The following is a 19,347-nucleotide window of genomic DNA, read 5'->3' as shown; positions in this document are numbered from 1 at the left end:
TTTTTTTTTAGGTACGTCTGGAATCCGTCCCTTGAGGGGGGGGTTCTGTCACAATGCACATGTTATGTCACATTTGTAGTTTTGTCTGTGTTGGTGTTTTTCTTGTCTTTGGGTTTCCTGTCTTATTGTGTTAAGTGTTCACCCCCGTTTCCTGCCTGTCTGCTTTCTGTCTGTTTCCCTCCCTGATTACCCGATTGTGTTCACCTGTTGTCCTTGTGTTTCTCCTCCCCTGCCCGGCTGTTTCTCGTTGTCATGATTACCCCTTCTTGTATTTAGGCTGCGGCCCCACGAGGACGAATTCGGTCGTTTGCGTTACTGTTTAGTGTCATATAGACCGTTCGGCCACACGAGGACGACCGAATACGGCACTAAACGACTGAGGAAACGACAACGGGTCCCAAGGTGGATAGAAATGCATACGCCACTCTCTGGGGGGTCAAACAGCTCCGTGTGTGCGCCCTATACGGACATTTTCAGATCACTGATAGTGATTGCGCAATAGCCCCGCCTCTCCCCACCTCTTCTGCTCACCTCCGCTTACCCCGCGCCAGTGCTGAAGTGTTTCGCCACCGACAACAACAACAATGGCGGATCGCAGAGTTGCTATCGTGCTCCGGACGCTATTGACCATGCTACAGTTGTTTGTGCAACATCTACAGCAATAATGATGAGGCAATAGCCCCGCCTCTCCCCACCTCTGCTGCTCACCCCCACGTCAAAGTAAACTGCACCCTGAATTCAGATTATTTATCTTTCTCTCGCGAGTGAAGTCTAATCTGACAGGACGGAGACACGCAGCTCCTCCCTCTGCAGCAAAACACACACTTCAAGTCAGATCATCACCCTTAGCTATTTTAATTACCTCTCAAACTCCCTAAACTAGTTATAAATATGTTTATTTTTACAGTCGGCCGGGTCACTGATTACTGGATGAGCTGCTGCATGAGACAGACACTGACGCTGTCCGAAGAGAGGGAGGAAAAAGAGAGGCTCCGTGTATTTTATTATTATATTATATAGAGTCGTTATTCATTTGTTTTAAAGCTCAATAAATAACAAAGAAGACCTTTGACCGGCACTTTTATAATTTTGTCCGGAAGATTTCAACTTTAATACACGTTGACTGGCGAAAAACTCTGCCCGGTTCCCTCAGCCCCCACCGCGGAGAATAAACAGAAGGGCAACCACGACAACCTTCTTCTTCGCTGCTTTTGTGGAGGAAGTTACAGCGCCACCTACAGGCTCCTGCATATGTACTGCAGCTTCTCCAGCGGTTGGAGCTAAACGGAGCGGTCTCGTGTGGGCAGACACTATCCGGATAATTATTGCATGTGGACGGAAGCCGTTTGCGATTGCGTTTGCGTTAATCCTATGCGTTTAGCCGTTTTCGTCCTCGTGGGGCCGCAGCCTTAGTCTTGTCTCTGTCTGTGTTCAGTGTTGGGTCATTGTTTGTTGGTGACGGAGTTCACCGGAGAGTGTTCTGTTCTGTATCCTTGGAATAAAGGGTTTCTCAAGAGTTATCTGCATTTGGGTCCTGCTTCCTTCACTCATCCGTGACACTATTCATTTTAACTGTGGCCTTTATTTCTTACTCACCTAATATATTACTCTGTTTAATTCTACAAAATGAAAAACCCCTCCGTCTGTTGGGTCACCTAGCCTCCGCAGTTGAGCTATTAATGAACTAACTGGCGTGCTGTCATCATGATAACAACCAAAAACGCTGGAGGCTAAATTAATGCATACATATAATTTCTTGATCAAAACAAATTGAATCGAGATGATATTGCTGCATGAGGCACAAACAGAGGAATAATTCCCCTTCTGTGTGGTGAGAGAGATTGCCTTAGTTGAGAAACAAGGATTCTTCTCGTCAAAATATGTAATGTTTTATAAGTTGTTATAGATGTTTTCCCCTACTGCTCGTGTAAAGCCAGGATGTGACATTTGTGGCAGACATTAAAGTGCATGGCTCTATAAATCCAGGGCTCCAGGGTTATGAGGGTGGAGAGGAGACCGAACCTATAGGGCCAAGGGCCAGACAAGCGCCAGCCACAGCCCGCAGGCCTGCCAGCTGGCCCGGCTCCCCCGGGGTCTCCCCTGCTCTGTCACTGCTGATAAGAGAAAATGGGATTTCCACTGGCTGCTGCCCGGGCCAAGATGTAAAACGAAAAATGAGAGAGACAGACAACAATTCATAGATTAAGGATGAAAAAGTAAGACGGAAGGAAAACTTGGATTCATTATGTTGTGTTTAACCTCAAGTTAAATAAATAGACGCCCCCCCCATTTCATCCCTATCCAAATCTCGGTGAGAAGCCTGCATCCAAGTTAGTAATGTCAGAGTTGATTTAGCATTGTTCTGTTTGTTTATTTCCATAGCACATGACAGATTTATCTCTACTGTAAGACTGGGAAAGAAATTACAATGGTGAATTCTAATTACTGTATATGTGTGTGTGATTTTGTTCTAGGGACCTGTGTGTGTGGGGAGTGTAACTGTCACGATGTAGATCCCTCTGGCGACTGGGGAGATATTCACGGAGACACCTGTGAATGCGATGAGAGGACCTGTCACCAAACCTACGACCGATACACGGACAGCTACTGCACAGGTCAGCATGCTGTTTCTGGATTCACATTCCTGTATGCAAGACATTTACAGAAATCCTGAATGTTCTTTAAAAATAGTTAAGAGAACTGGTTCAGGAAATAGGCTTAGGCCTATTCGCTTTCTTGACAATAGTAGCCTAAGAAAAGAAGATTGGTACTGATCTTCTCATCTTACTCTCAGCAAGAAAGTAAAAATAAGGGTGTGACTAAAGACCGGAGGGCTTTTCAAATCGCTGTGATCACGTCTACAGTGCCAGAGAGTGCCAGAGAGCGCCGGAGGGCGGGTTCCAAATCGCCGGAGGGCGTTCCAGATCGCCGGAGGGGGGGCAGGGGGTGCAGGGGGTGACGGACCTTTGATTTTTGTTTGGGGGTCTCCAGTGGTCTCTTCCAGCAGTCCGTCGAAACACCCAAAACAGCCCCAAAAACAGCAGTGTTTTGGGAATAGGCCTATACAGTGGCGGCTGGTGGAACATATTTTTGGTGGGGCTATTGATAGAGTGAGTAAAAACTATTTTTTGGGAGAAAGGACCCCTTAAATTAGGACTTCTGGTGATGTAATAGCGCGTTTCCAGTGCAGCGCGGAGCTCGCTTTAATGCTGCGTTCAGACCGGACGCGATGCGAATATTCGCTTCGCTCTAAACGCTCCTATCGCATCGCTCTAGTCGCTCGAGTTTCACCGCAGCTGTCAGCTGTGTTTACTCGCATCATTCAAACAAGACGCGCTGGCTCGGGAGCTACAGCTACAACAACATGAACATATTTTACCGTGATTCAATTGTAATACACGTTTCTAAATGATGCCGACGTAACAACATACTGATACCGGTTAGTAAAAACCATGAATTAATGCTTTGACAAGTCTGCAGACAGACGGCAGGCGAAAAACCTTTTAGAATGCTTGTTCCCTGAATGGAGCTTGGCTAAGCTAACGCTATATATGCTCCGACCGTCCACACTCACAACAACGGCCTACAGACATAAATAAACCAGCGACTGTATTCTCCATGACACAGACAGTCTGTGGTTTGTACTTGTTTAACTTTTGTCTAGTTTCTGAACAGATCGTATCTGTCCCCGGCTGTTTGAAGAGCAAGCATGTGAAACAAAAGATAGCATTTACCTGTTTGCATCCAGCTAGCCATGTGAGAAGCCTTGTTGATACGTTTTGTCTTTTTCACGAGCTTGCTGTATATACAAATCGGGTTGGTCCGGTCCAAGGTCTTTAAGTATCAATTTATCTCCCAAACTTCTCCTTTCAAAAGGATTGGAGAGTAGCTCTTGGGCGGACCAAGGTTCCAGCGACTCCACCTGCACACCATTCTCATCCAAATACTGCGTCACCTTGGTCACTCACGAGTCTAAAAAACAACTCCTCACGTCAACGCACGTAAGCAACATGGGCGCCAACGTGAGCGCCCACTAGGGGTGTTGAAAATAATCGTTTCTACGATGCATTGCGATGCGGACGTGGACGATTCGGTCTCGATGCAGTGACGGAAGATAATCGGTTATAGAGTAGTAACGTTGCTTCCTGATTTTCCGGCCGCGGCTTTACTATAACGTTTTTTCTGTCACTTTAATATCAAATCGGTCGGTGACGCAGAGATCAGGGAACATACGTGACAGCGGCACAGCAACACTGAGCAGTCTGCTTTATCCACCAACACAAGAACACCAGTCCAGAACCGACAACAGCAGGACCCGCTCTGAATCACTCCGTGCATGTCGCTGCGGCTCAGAGACACAGGGAGGGATTTATGTTTTTCAAAAATAATCGCGTTACAATCATGTCAGGTTTTTGGTGGATTTAATTAAGTCTTGGATTGCAAAGTATGAATGTCCTCTAGCAATTTGCAGACGATATATACGTGTGTAAAGTTTGTGAAGGCAGGAGGAAAAAAGCTTCCGCGATCACCGTCTCCTCTCCGTTACTCCAAGCCCCGCCCCCTCCCTGAAAATAATGAGTGACAGGCTGATAGTGACCCGATAGAAACGTTGTTATTCACTTAATCACTGAGATATAATGAAGCTAATTTAATCTCATACATTCATGGGATTTATGTAACAGTAAGACAGAGAATGTAAGTGTGCACCCACATGCAGTATTTTTGTTTGTATATGCTGTTGTAAATACTCCTGTTGTCTGCTGTGTTCAGACTCAAGTCCTGTGTGTGATGCCACATTCAGGACATTGAGAATGGAACAACTTCACACACGGAGGCTAGACCTATACAATTCATTTATTTTGGTTTATAAATTAATGTCAAGACATTTATGTAATTGATTTCTGAAGCACTTTCTAAATAATAAAAAGAGAGTTCATATGTATTTACTGCATGTATGCATTGATGAAAAATATGCCATGTGCAGTAATATAGAAAATTGAGGATGCAACGCATTGGTATGAATCGTGATGCACCGTGATGCACCGGGATATCGAACCGAATCGAATCGTTGACAGGATAATCGTAATCGAATCGAATCGTGAGACCAGTGAAGATGCACAGCCCTAGCGCCCACGTGACCAAAATATTTAACGGCGCTGATTGGCTGAAATTATGTTTTGGCGGCACAGTTTACTATTGAGACTTTTGCAACCTGCTGGTTGCTGCTGTTTCGCTCGGGGGCTCTGCCCCGCAATGATAAACTAATGCCATGGGCAAGGCCAGGCAGGAAACAGGTGACTTATCAGTAACTTTAGACATCGTAACACAATTTTAAACGAGATTGTATTGTAGATTATACATTTTTGTGATACTAATTGTATGATATTTACCTTGTTCATTAAAAATTTAAATATATTTTTTTTTTAAATATATATTTTTTAAATATATATTTTTTTATTTAATATTTATTTTTTATTTTGTATCTGGCAAGAGGTGGGGCGGCGCCCCTAGCGCCCCTATGGGCCGGCCGCCACTGGGCCTATATGACAAAACACAATGAAACACCTAAGCTTATATATTCAGAGTTCATTCATCAATTGACGATACCAAGAGGCCAAGTATATATTGTTTAACAAGAATATATATCTTGCGTGCAAAACCTTGAAAAATAAAGATATTATTGAGTATTTCGAGTATTATTGAGAGAACGCGCCCTCCGGCCCTCCGGCCCTCCGGCGCCCTCCCTCCGGCGCCCTCCGGCCTTTAGTCACATCGTAAAAATAAGTGTGTTTTGCCCAGATGTATACATGTAGATTGTTACCACAACCCTATTCCCGGCTGGTTAGCATAGCTTAGCATAAAGACAGCAAACGGACAGGAACAGCTCTGTAAGTTCCCAGCAAAACAGAGTCCTGCTTATAATTCCTTATAAAACAGCACATTTACACTTTTACTCGGGGCTTGTACAAATAAAAAGAATGACAAATGTCTGAGTTGGTAAGCTTAAGAGTTTTTGAAGACATATTTTGTTAAAGGTGGGGTAGGTAAGTTTGAGAAACCGGCTCGAGATACACTTTTTGTTATATTCCATGGAATGCTCTTAACATCCCGATAGCAATGAATATCTTAAGAGTGCTTTGACAACAAATCCATAACAAAATGTCATCTGTGGAAGCCGTGGCGCTGTAAAAAGCACGACCAATCATTTTAGCCGGCCCGGCTAAAATAACTGGATGGCCTACCTGCCTGTCAGCCTTCCATCTGTGCACAAACTTATCTCGTGCCCTTATTGGTCATGTAAGGGCTCTGTAAGGAAGTGGCAGATTTTTTCCGGTTGTGTATTTTCAAATTCTAGCACACTCGAGCTGGTTTCTCCAAAATTATACTACCCACCTTTAACTTGTATGAGCCCAATTAGTTTCCTGTTGTTTTCAATCTTCTTGCTAAGATTAGTTGATGCTGGCTCCTGTTACATATGTATATATTTAGCTACTGTACAGTATGTATGTGGGAGTTACATCTCTCTTTCTGATGCTCAGCATGAAAGTAAAAATTGGCCTATTTCCGAAAATATTGAAGTCTTACAGTGGTTCATACAATGTATGACTTCTGGTACATAATTATGTTAATGTCTGTATCAAACTGATATTCACATTTAAAAGACAGCAGTTTCTTGCTTACCAACATCAGCTTTCCATCTGCTTTGAATACTCTGTTCTGGTGCCATTAAAGTGAACTTTCTGTATAACGTGTATGAGGGAGGGTGGGGACTGACCTTTTTACTGTTTCTCTAAAGAATTAATGAACAAAATATGATGGATGCTCCCGCTATCCCTTCTAAAAATGTATGTGCTAGAAAATGCTTGCGGCATCTTAGCATATGCAACGTTAACAGTTATTTGGTGCATTCCTCCATGTATGAATTCACTAAACATATACAGCCGATTAGAGCTGGCCATACAGTGATATTTTTAGTTCTAAGGATACTAAATTCATCCCATTAAGCGTGTCCTGCCCCTTGTTTATTAAACAACCTCCCTTGCTCCCCTTTTTTACCCTCTCTTACACACTAACTCCCCTCTTGATCTCCTTACTGTTCCATAACCTATCCATCTGTCACCTTGCCATGTCTGCTTTCTTCACTCCTCCATCCGTTCAATACGCGTATTAGTATTTTCCTTGTACAGAGACCCCAGTTTATTTGACCTCTCTGCTTCCTCTACCTCTTTTTGCAGGTCATGGCCAGTGTAATTGCGGCACGTGTGACTGTAAAGAGGGATGGGCCGGGAAGAAGTGTGAGCATCCTCTGTCCTGCTCTCTGTCTCTGAAGAGCAGCATGAAGAAGTGTCAAGGAACGTCCAATTTGCCCTGCTTCGGACGAGGTACCTGGTCTTCCCGTCTGCTCCTGTTGCCATGGTTACTGATGTATTCTGTCCTCACCTCTTGGTGTTAAATAGGCCATTTCCTGTGTTTCACATCTCTTAATCCATCCTTAAGAGGGCTGCAAAACCACCGGGGTGCCCTGCATCAAATTTGATTGCATCTTTAAACAAGCCCTGGTATAAAAAAGCAACCACTCAACATACCATGTACATACATGAATGAGTATGCTGGACATGCTCCCTTGAGCCGGTTGATTGATGATCATGATGATGAGGATGATTTATAGAGTATATTTAAGGCCTAGAAAAACGATGTGCTTTAGAGGTCGTTTGTTTGTTGCGTACTGTATGCATAGTGAGCTATTACAAAATGCTGAATCCTGATTGGTGGCATTTATAGAGCTCAGGAAAAAATGATGGTTTTTTATGAATTGAGTGCTGTCAGGATAAAAAAAAAGAGTTTCAACAAATATAACATTCTTTAAATCATTTGAAGGGGTAAAAGCCTAAATTAAAAGTGAGGCAAAAGCTTTTTTTAAGAGCACACATGCAGTAGATTCATTAAAATGGCTTCATCAATTGATGCTTAAACCAGTGATTATGATTACCAAACTACACAATATAAAATCCCACATATTTATTGCCAAAAAGGTACAACAAACTATTCGCCTTTTGCAAATCTGTGCTGATTAATCTTTGAAGGCAGCTGACATACTGTAAATGCCCCATGGTCACAATTACAATATGTTGTATTAACTGAACAATCATATAACAAATTGAGTGAGGTAAAACTCACATTCCATTCATCAGCAGGTTTGAAAAGAAACGCGGATATCGCTCTAAGCATAATTTGTTGTTGTTTTCACCCAAACAGCACTCAGAAGGTGTGCTATTCATGACATTTGAGTAAAGATAAAATGTATTTTAAACACAGTCAATCATCTGTACAGCCGATTTGGGATGACATCATTTGCAAGACAGGTCATCCATTTTGATGAATTGACAACAAAAAGCAATGGCGGTATAGCCTTCCCTGCATCCGGAGGTATCAACAAACAAAGGTTACATAATCATTGTTCTAGATCTGAACAAGCTGCATTGTTCCAAAGTAAGCTATAGCTTTTTGATGATCAGATAAATCATATATGCGGGGCAGTCTTCTGAGGCATCTTTTGTTCCTGCATTTTATACTGATGCTGCAACCTAAATCAATCAGCCTCACAGTGAAATATGGGGCACTGTTCACCACTTCTCTGTTCAGTTTGCTCTACACATTGTTGTAATCCTCTGGGTAACACCAACAGTATCAGTGGTTATGTACTTCAAAATGAGAAGAGAAAAAGAAAAGGCTCAGTGGGACATAACTTCCAGGAGCACGACTTTCTTAGTCTCAGGGCTCTGCAGATTTATCAGGGGTTAATGTGAAGCATTGATTTCCTGTTTCATTGAACTGTGGGAGAAGTCAGTGGGGAATCCACATCTTTTCACTCACTGCTGTGTTTCAAATGAAAGAGGTGATATGCTGACAGTAATTTAGGCTGTGTTAATATAGTGGCCATTTGAAACACATAGGGCAAGGTTGCTACCGTGGAGACAACGACATTAAAATCAGCATGACCAAGCAACAAGCAGGCAGCAATATGGCAAACGAAGCTTACACTTGAATACTGTGACTACGATATGAAGCCTCGATATCAGTTAAGTGCACTCTATGAAAAGAAGCAATTTGGTGCCTTTCCTTTGAATACATCAGCTATTCATTAACTATGGGTGTGTTCTATAGCAGACCTTTTTTGACTGAATGTTTTGGACTGCCTTAAACCAATTCTGGCTTGGTGCCCTTTGATCGTAATGAAACTCCAAGAGTACATTGTGCTGGGAGACTTAATTAAGCCGTACCTTTAAATGACCTCCAATTACTGAAATAACATGGAACTTTAAAGGACCCTGTGCCATAGAACAACTGATGGGATCAATACATTCCTTCCTTCTCAAAATTGCTTTTTGTTATTGCCATCCCAATCTATTCAGTGACATGTTAATGGTACAATTAAGTGTTCAATTAATATTTCACTAGGCAGATGCGTTAAGGAATAGATTCTGATCAGGATTTCCAATTTAGACTACTGCAAGACGTCTGCCGAGGTCAACAATTAATGTCTATTATGTCAAATCATGCATTGAGCATAAGTTATGTGCTATTAACAGTTTCTGCTTGGATAGACTGTCAGAGGAAACTGTCAGGGCTGTGGTAAAGAGGAAGGGTGACTGTGCATGCATGCATACTTAAGTGTTTGGGGTGGTGTGTGTGTGTGCATCATGGTTTCATTTATTTAACTGTATTTCCACTGGATGCCCATTTGTCTTACTGTTTGGAAGATCACAGTGGTTGCAGGGCAACACAGAGGGAAAGAGAGGGAAGGTCTGTGAAAAACACAACGAAGTGAGACAGGAAGCAGAGTGGGGGGTAAGAAAGAGAGAGAGTGAAAGAAACTGAAGGAGACAGATGTAGAAAATCTCTTAGCCATGGATGAATGCAGCTGGTAGAGATGTCCGTTTGAGCGGAAAGCCTTGAAATTTGAAACAGAAACTTCAGAGCTTTTCTTCCTGAGAGGTGGAGGCAAGACGCTTGTGCATAGCACATTTTTTATACTGCGGTATTTCCTCAAGGAAACACCTGCTTTCAACATCTTTCTGCTGATCTCGGGATTCCTTTCTCTGCTTACTGGAGTGTGGAATTTAGAAGACATAAAGTATGTCCCTTTTAATATTTAATAGCACATACCGGCACCTTAACAGTATTTTACTGTACTCATTTGAGGGGGAATTCTAATGTGTCATTGCACTACCTTAAACTTAAAAAGGAAAGTAAAATAACATGTTAAAAAGTTTAAAGTTTGAGTTTCTCAAGTGGGTTTAAAGCGCAGTGAAATAGCAGTTAGTGTCTTTCGCTTACATAATCTAACTTATGTCTGAGTGAAACAAAACAACGAAGGGCAAGCAATCACTTCAAGGATAAAATACTTGAGATTTGAATGGATTGGTCGAAGAGGGCTTTGTTGATATAAAACTCCTCCACCCCTCCCTCAGTCAATTCATTTAAATGCACAACACTGCAGCCTACTTTTTTGTTGAGTGCATTATAGGTTTCAGCTGCAGAAATGAAGAATATGCATTTTGTTTTGCATTTCTTACTGTGTGTTACTTTCACAGCTTCATGGTGAGAGGAGCCTCACAGCTTTGGTTGTAATATGCAGATCAGCTGGCGCAGCACATTTTCGGCACTCATTTTGCCATTAAAAAAAGTCATATATTTCCATCGGGTTCAGACCATTTTAGAAAGTTGGGATAATGTGAAACTCAGACTGGCTGGCTGACACACAGACATCTCCAAAATCACATACATCTATCATTTATGTTTAATTTTGCAGCTTTCCATTTCATTCTTTTACGCTGTATAAATCACATCATAACACTTTTTTATTGGGGGCTTCTCCCTTAATTGCTTTTACCATCGGTTTTATCTGCTGTCTTTAATAACAGGCGGCGGATATTGATTTGTCAACTACTTATATGTATTTTGTTTGCATGACACCTGGTTTGAAATATTAAGTTCTCAACCTTTTGTACTTTTGAACCTTGAACCTCAAGCTATTCTACAGAGACTTCATGCCGATGCATCACAAATCGAGGAGTATGTGAGGCATACTTAATGAAGTATTCTGAGCGCCATGAATGTTCAACGAGCTAAACTTTGCAAGGCATATCAATTAAAATGGAAATAGGTTTTCAGTTCATGTATAGTCATATACGCAAGTATTCCTTTTCGCAGGAGGACTCTGCATCTAATGAGAGGAGCTGATTTGATTGACCATTACTCAAGCCCACCCTACGACTTGTTGATTAAATATTCATCTAGTTAACAGTGTATTCATCCTGCTTTAACGCCTTTTCCGTGTGTGCTGCACTGCAACATAAGTGAGCTTGCACATCTGCTCACTAAGATGGAAAAACGGAATGTACTTTGATGTTGGTGTGCCATGTTTCATGAATATAGAGCCAAAACATCTGAGGCTTGTCTCTGACTGCCGTTAAGGTGTTGCTCACCTCAGACAGGATGACAAATTAAACATTAACGCAGACCAACTCACACACACCGGTGGAGACGGTTTGACGAGTACAGAGATAATCGATAAGGCAGGGGTGTTATGACATCACCGGTTGCTAGGGTAACTAAGTCCCCAGAGCAGATGGTGGTATGTTAAATGTGGAGCAGGAAGAGAGGTTGTGCGTGTGTGGTCATAAAGAGTGACAGTGATGTGACATGAACAACACATTTAGATGACGCTGTCAGTGGAGTGGCTGTCTTGCAAATTCATGTTTGCCATTTCCAATTCATGGTATTTATTGCCCCTTATTCCATTCAATGAGTCACCAAAGGATAAAGGAAGGCACATTCACATTATGGATATGTTTGAGGTATTATTGAATGCCAATAAACACAAAATGTGCCCAGCAGGGCTACACATAGGGAAACACTTAGTGTGAATAATGGTTGTGCAGAAAGGACCCAGCTCAATAAAAACAACTAAGCACTGTGTGTAGCCTGTCTGGATGTCGTTTAACAGCAGCATTTGGATAGGAACATTCCAATTAAAAAGCTGTCAAGTGTGTTTTACGTGTGTTAGTCTTACAGAATGTCAGTCAGAAGACCATTGCATAGTTTATGGTAAGGCTTTCTATTATGCACTGTTATCCTAACGCTCTATCTAAGATGGTAATACAAATGCACTCTTTACTGAATATTTAAAAATATTGCTGCTGGTTTATAAAGCACTGAATGGTTTAGGCCCAAATTACATTTCTGACCTCCTGCTAAACTATGAACCATCCAGATCTCTCAGGTCTTCAGGGACTGGTCAGCTTTCTGTCCCCAGAGTCAGAACTAAACATGGTAAAGCAGCGTTCAGTTATTATGCTCCAAATATCTGGAACAAACTCCCAGAAACCTGCAGGTCCGCTGCAACTCTGACTACTTCTAAATCCAGGCTGAAGACTTTTCTTTTTGTCGCTGCTTTTAATTGAACTATTCATATCTTAGACTGCACTGTAACTTTTATCCATGTACTTTTTCTTGTAATGTTTAATTGAACTATTCATATTTTAGACTGCACTGTAACTTTTATCCATGTATTTTTCCTTAATGTTTATTTTATTAGCTTTTCTTTTTTAATGCTTAATGTCTTTCATTTTTTTTTGTAAAGCACTTTGAATTGCCTTGCGTTGAAAAGTGCTATATAAATAAACTTGCCTTGCCTTGCCTAGGTTGAAGTTTAATAGCAATGAATCACATGATTGAGAGAAACCTATCCTTTCTTTCAGATGCAATGTAAAGTCACCATTATGCATTACTGTTCTGTGAGCATATCGTATTTGACATCAATCCACATCAGTGGAGCAGATGGGACAGTCTTTTCATTAAAGTTGAGAGCAAAAAAATATGTTTTTCTTGCAAAAAGTTAAACTAATTCTAAAACTAAAACTAAAAGTCTGTATATATAACAAAATATGTCATTCAAAGTGTGGACATTGTCATAAAATGTACTCTAACTATGAACTTAGAAGGCATTTCTTCTATTTAAGCCTTTAAATATATGTGTTTGGCCGACAGCACACTAAACCATCATTATCATAGCTCTGAGCAGCCTGGTAAAATGATCAATGAGCAGGTATGCTGCACACATCCAATGATATTTCTGAATAGATTATGTTTTTCTAATGATCTTCACCATTAGCAAAGCATGCTCACCCACTATGTTCCCCTGTGGCCTTCTTCACCAGCAGCTCGCTGATTGAAGTGGGATAGCAACATCTTGAGGTGTGTGCGAGCGTTTATTAAAGTGAGTGATTTACATATATAAGATTTCCCCGTGTGGCTGCAGGGGATGATGTAAGCAGATTTAGTTTCAAATGACTCCTCTACAGTGTGTATGCAAATGACTCTCCTGATTACCGGTTGAATTAAAAGTAAGAACTCAGTATGAAATGTCACACTTTAGGAAAAGAAAGATTATTCTGAGCAGCTATGCAAAACACAACTCTGAAACACTGCTCAGATGTGAGAAAGTGTCTTTTTTGTTTTAGGTCAATGCCAGTGTGGACAGTGTGCCTGCTATCCACCTGGAGACAGTCGTGTAACTGGCAAAAACTGTGAGTGTGACGACCGTCAGTGCGAGAACATCAGTGGGGAGATCTGTGGAGGTAAGAGCGCACACACACACACACACACACACACACACACACACACACACACACACACACACACACACACACACACACACACACACACACACACACACACACACACACACACACACACACACACACACACACACACACACACACACACACACACACACACACACACACACACACACACTCTTTGATGTGAGCTTCCCACTGGGCAAAGGTTTTTGCACATAAACAATCTGACTGGATCATTTGTACAGTGTCACTTATATGTTTGCTAATAGTTTATAGACAAAAACAAACACATCCAGATGAGCTTTTCATTGCACAAACTCTATCTCAGCTAGATGGATCAAACCTGGTCACTGCAAGGAGAAAGTCCATTGAATGACCTTTACATGAAAGTATTGTATTTATATCATTTACAATTAAAACACCCTTTTTTATGTTATTCCTTTAATACCCCTGCCAAGTAGGTTTTGTTTTTGGCTTGGCTGGTCTGTGTGTTAGCCTGTTTGACTGTATGCAAGATTACAGAAAAAAACGACATCCCCCAACTTTCATGAAACTTAGTGGAAATAATTCATTAAATTGCAGCAGATCCATTCCTGGAGCAGATACACAAATTATGTTTAACCTTTCTTTAATATTTTTGCTCCATTCATGTTGGAATAATCAAATAAATGAGTTCACGACTAGGAAAATTCTAGTCAAGTCATACATTCAACTCGTAAACAGTTATACATGTGTAGTTTGAACACTAAAGCTATATCATTGTGGCCTTCAAATTAGAACATAAAGCTCATGAACACACCAAATAAAGGAGACCGACTTTACTTCTAGTTCCATATTGTTAGTCGTATTTGCTATGATGACTTAAATTCACACATCCATTTTCTCCACACGTATTTGGTCTGTACATATTTATTTTCAACTTAATAATGACTTTTGATCCTCTTTGAAGTGTAAAGGCTTTTCCCCCAACATGGTGCTCTGACTGGATCTTATCAAATAAATAATACTTGTTTTGATCTGAGATTAAAAAGGGTGCTGATGTGGAAACCAGCATTTCTTGTAAGAGAAAAGGTGTTGAAATAACAGTCTACACAGAGACCCTCTTTACACCCGCTGCTCTAATGCTGAGCAAGAGAGAGGAACAACCCTGCTTGATCTGGCCATGTGTGATGACTCTTGGAGGTCAGACAGGTTAAATGGTATTTGATTAAAATCAGTAGATGGCCAACTCTGTCTCTCTTTCTCTCTTTCACACATGTACACACACACACACACACACACACACACACACACACACACACACACACACACACACACACACACACACACACACACACACACACACACACACACACACACACACACACACACACACACACACACACACACACACACACACACACACACACACACACACACACACACACACAGAGCGCCAGTATACCTGTTATAGGTCCACACATATCTCAATTCAACCCTAACGCTCATATCTAAAAAGGTCACTGAACAAAAACATGAGCGTTCCTTTTCTATCAACATGGGACTTGCATTTCTCACAACTTACAAAATGTCTTATACATAAACATATCTACAGTATATACATCTACATATTTGTATGCTCTACCTCAGCTGCCAGTTTAAAGGGTTGAACAAGCTCAAACTAATGGTGTCTGATAGAACAGCCCAGCAATACATCTGAGCTTTGTAAGAGTTATGAGCCCATGGCGTCTAATCTGTGTGTCCACTCAGGGCTGTTCAAGTTGTGTAAGCAACAGAGGGAATTGAGGGAACAATAAACAGATGGCAAGTCTGCATGTGTTACAAAAGTACAGTTCAAGCTGTGAATAGCAGTCAAGTGTTCAGCAAGTCAAAGTGCTGTTCATTTTTTCGGCATAAACAATGAGCCTCATGCTAAAAACACTTTTAGCAACTTTACAAACTGATTTGTTTGGTGGCACGTACCGATGATTTTAGAAAACAGTCACACATTTTCTGATTAGAATTTGCATACGGGTACAAATAAAAAAATCACCAGTGGATTAGACCCGACGAATGAGTCACGCACAGATCTTGCTCTGCAGGCGGAGAGTTTTTGGGTTATTTAATGTTATTGGCATGTTGGCAGGGAAACTGATACAGTTCAGAAGTTATTAGAAAAACTCCCGTGCTGCGAACAGCTGGCTTTATTCATTTTACAGGCTTATATCCTCTGTAAGTAAGTAAGTAAGTAAAACTTTATTTATATAGCACCCTTCTCAACACGGATGTACAAAGTGCTTTACAGTACAGTACACAGGACACAATTCACAGTACAACTATAAAATGTAGAATAAAAGGCATAAAACGGCAGCAGGTAATACATAGGATAAAACATACGACAAAACACCCATAATAAAAAAAAAAAAAAAATTAAAAAAAAGAAGAAGACAGCCACTAACTCACCTCCTCCGACGACCCAAAGGCCTGTCGGAAAAGGTGGGTCTTTAACCGCCCCTTAAAAACCTCTATTGAGGCCGAGGTTTTTATTATCTGGGGGAGTTTGTTCCAAAGCCTTGGGGCCACCGCCTCAAAGGCACGGGCACCCTTAGTCTTTAGCCTGGTTCGGGGCACGCTTAGGAGGCCTTGCTCAGAGGACCTCAGGGCCCGGGTTGTGATGTGCGGGTGGATACGGTCATTGATGTAGGCTGGGGCTTGGCCATGGACAGCTCTATATGTGAAGACCAGTACTTTGAATTGGGTTCTGAGATGGACAGGGAGCCAGTGCAGGGCAGAAAGGATCGGAGTGATGTGGCATGTTTTTTTGGACCTAGTCAGTAATCTGGCTGCAGCATTTTGGACCTGTTGTAACCGGTGTATTGATGTTTTGTTGAGGCAGGAGAACAGAGCATTACAATAATCAAGCCGGGATGAAATAAAGGCATGGATAGCCATCTCCATTTCTGCGTTGGATAGAACCCCCCTGAGCTTGGCAATGTTCCTGAGATGGAAAAAACAGGTACGGGTCAGAAGTGTTATGTGTTTGTCTAGTTAGTAGCATTGACTGATCGAAGGTAACACCAAGGTTTTTTATGTTTGCCCTTATGTTACCACTGAATGAACCCAGGTGGCTTGCTACCTTAGAGGCGATGTTATCAGCCGCTCTGTCTATTGCACCAGTGTAACTGTAAGACATATATTGTGTATTTCTGTCACTCTCATGTTACCTTGACCCCTCCTTACCTCTACTTAGCATCTAACTTGGTGTTTATCTGTTTCTGTCCCTATAGCGCTACTCATGACATGTCTTGAAAGCTGTATTTTATTTTTGAGGCAAATAAGACAATCACTTGTAACGTTCTAGTCATATTTTCGACACTTGATCGATAATTCAATCTCTCAGATGTGCACCTGAGCATAAACAGGTTACAAGTTAATGCTGTTAAGAGAGTCAATCGTGGAACGCTTTTACAAGCTAGCTTTACAGAAAGAAAGTTGGAGAGGTTTAAGATGTTGCTACACTGCAAATATGTGTACAATGAATTAAGACAAATCATCTATGGTTCCCATTACCAGATTGCTAAAAAGTAGATTCTTAATGTTGTATTAGCTTTCTTTGAAGTTGCCATGGCTTAGCTTTACAAATTGGTATTGCTCTCATCTGCTGCCTCTTGTGGCCTTCCTCTCCATAGAAGCGACTGCTGAGGCTCATGGGTAGTACTTATAGCCACTCTAGCTGTAGGCTTACACTGTGACAGAAAAGCATGATTTCTTATAAACTGAGTTGTTTCCCTTCAACATGATATCCTATGTTAACCCGTTGCCCCTCGTGTTGTTGAGGAACATTAGTTATTCAATTAAACATATTTTGAATAGAGAAACTATTTCCAAAGCTACAATGTACTTGACTGTATTACACACGGACACTCATCTCCTAATTATTGCAGGGGAAAACGACACCCGATTTGTGCAGCATGTGCGCACATACACTCAGCCACTTTGAGAGGATGCCAGGGGCAGCTGGATTTGAAGATCAATACAGTGTGATCTTATCTGCTCCCTTTGATATCATCAGCCACAACCCACTAAACCCTTGAGCTAAGTTTGAGAGAAATTGCTCCAAGCCTTTGAAGCTTCTGTTTGAGGTCTTGGGGAAGTGTGTGCACTTAATTTGTGCCATTTAGGCAGCGCCACTGTAATGGATACAATTCACTAAAACATTAGAGGCTGAATTGAAATTGATAATGTCCCTCCTCATCTGAGGCTGCTGCTGTCTGACTGAGACAGAGAGAACAGAGAACATCAGAGGACGGTTCAATTAAAGATTATGATGCTCCTAAGGAAAACTTTTGGAGACAACTTATATTTTCTTCCACAAAATGACTTATTAATTCAGCCAAAAAGGCACTCTATTTGATTGTCCTTTTTCGTTTTACTGTTGTTCATCTCTCCAACTTGAAGTAACAAAGGTCTGTATTTTTTGGATACATAGATTTTGAAGTCTGCTTTTGTGTCTTTGCTGCATTGAAAGTGCTGTTACAACAAACATGACACATGCACGGCTTTCCAATGGTTAAAAAACAGATTTGTCTCCAAAACCTCTTTAACAACAAATAGGAGCTTTCCCCGACAGCTGTATGAGTGCAGTGAGCTTAACTCTGAGAAATGTTGATCAAATGATTTGTGTTTCTTCTTAAACTGAAGAAATGACCTATTCTTTAACACATTACAGATATGCATGTGTGAGTGCCTCCCTCTGAGCTTCGGTCAGCTGGGCCACTCTTTAACAATGGTGCATTGCAGCATATGAGGGTAAATGTCTCCTTTTTAAAGGGGGATGCGGTATTTATGCGAATGGATCACCGGGGCTCAATGTGTGCTGAGCTGTCCAGAAACAATTCTTCATCAGCCGTCCAGGGATATCCTGTCTGAACCCCTACGCACTTACACACTGACACATTCACACAGACATGCTGTCAGTCTGACAATTAAATATGTATGCTCAGAGCCTGGGGAGGTTACTGGGTGCTTTGAGAGGCTTAGAGGAACTCTAAACCAGGTACCTGGAGAAAGGAGTGGGGATCAAACTGAAAATAACTTCACAATCCAGGAACCAGTGCCCTTTATGCTTGGGCCTTACTGAAGGCAAGAGAGAGGAGTGAGATATGACACAGGTTCTCTGCATATCATTCAGTCCTTCAGTGTTGAGCTTGTCATTCAGCTCAGCACTAACATGGCTCTCGAGGGTTTTCTCCAAACACAAAGAACGAGAGGCCTGAGCAGCCCAAATATCCACTTTATACTCTGCAAGTGAGGCATAAATGCTCATTCTTCAGGCCTCTCCGGTCACCCTTTGGGTATTGGATATTGGATACATGTTCGAAAAGCTGACACTTCCTGAATTGTAAGCCAATAACTCATTGGACAACTCTAGATAGTTGTTTGACTGCAAAGCTGGTCATGTGTAAGGTTGGAAGATGCTGCTCCCCGATAATTTTTGCATTCAATAAATGTGGGTTTAATAACATTGAACATCTGAATGTGGATGAGGCAAGATTTGCATATCTGTTTTGTTTTTCAGGCACTGCAGTGTTTGTCAACTCAACTCTGATATACATAATCATAACTTTTGAAATATCATCATTTCAGACATAAGTAGGACTCAGATGTTGAGTGGATGGTATTTAAAAGCCTGGAACCAGTCATTATGTCTCCTCTCATACGA

General features: G+C 41.5%; 1 protein-coding gene across 1 annotated transcript in view; it reads left to right on the top strand.

The window, feature by feature from the left end:
* itgbl1 (integrin, beta-like 1) overlaps positions 1-19,347 on the top strand; it is a 50,851-nt gene that overhangs the window by 21,698 nt on the left and 9,806 nt on the right. Inside the window, exons 6-8 of the mRNA XM_034109632.2 lie at positions 2,475-2,615; positions 7,236-7,382; positions 13,527-13,643. Of these exons, the coding sequence (XP_033965523.1) occupies positions 2,475-2,615; positions 7,236-7,382; positions 13,527-13,643 (405 nt within the window). The remainder of the gene's footprint in view (positions 1-2,474; positions 2,616-7,235; positions 7,383-13,526; positions 13,644-19,347) is intronic.

The sequence above is a fragment of the Pseudochaenichthys georgianus genome, chromosome 21 (assembly GCF_902827115.2).
Source record: "Pseudochaenichthys georgianus chromosome 21, fPseGeo1.2, whole genome shotgun sequence".
NCBI lineage: Eukaryota > Metazoa > Chordata > Actinopteri > Perciformes > Channichthyidae > Pseudochaenichthys > Pseudochaenichthys georgianus.
This window is presented reverse-complemented; position numbering and strand designations above follow the sequence as displayed.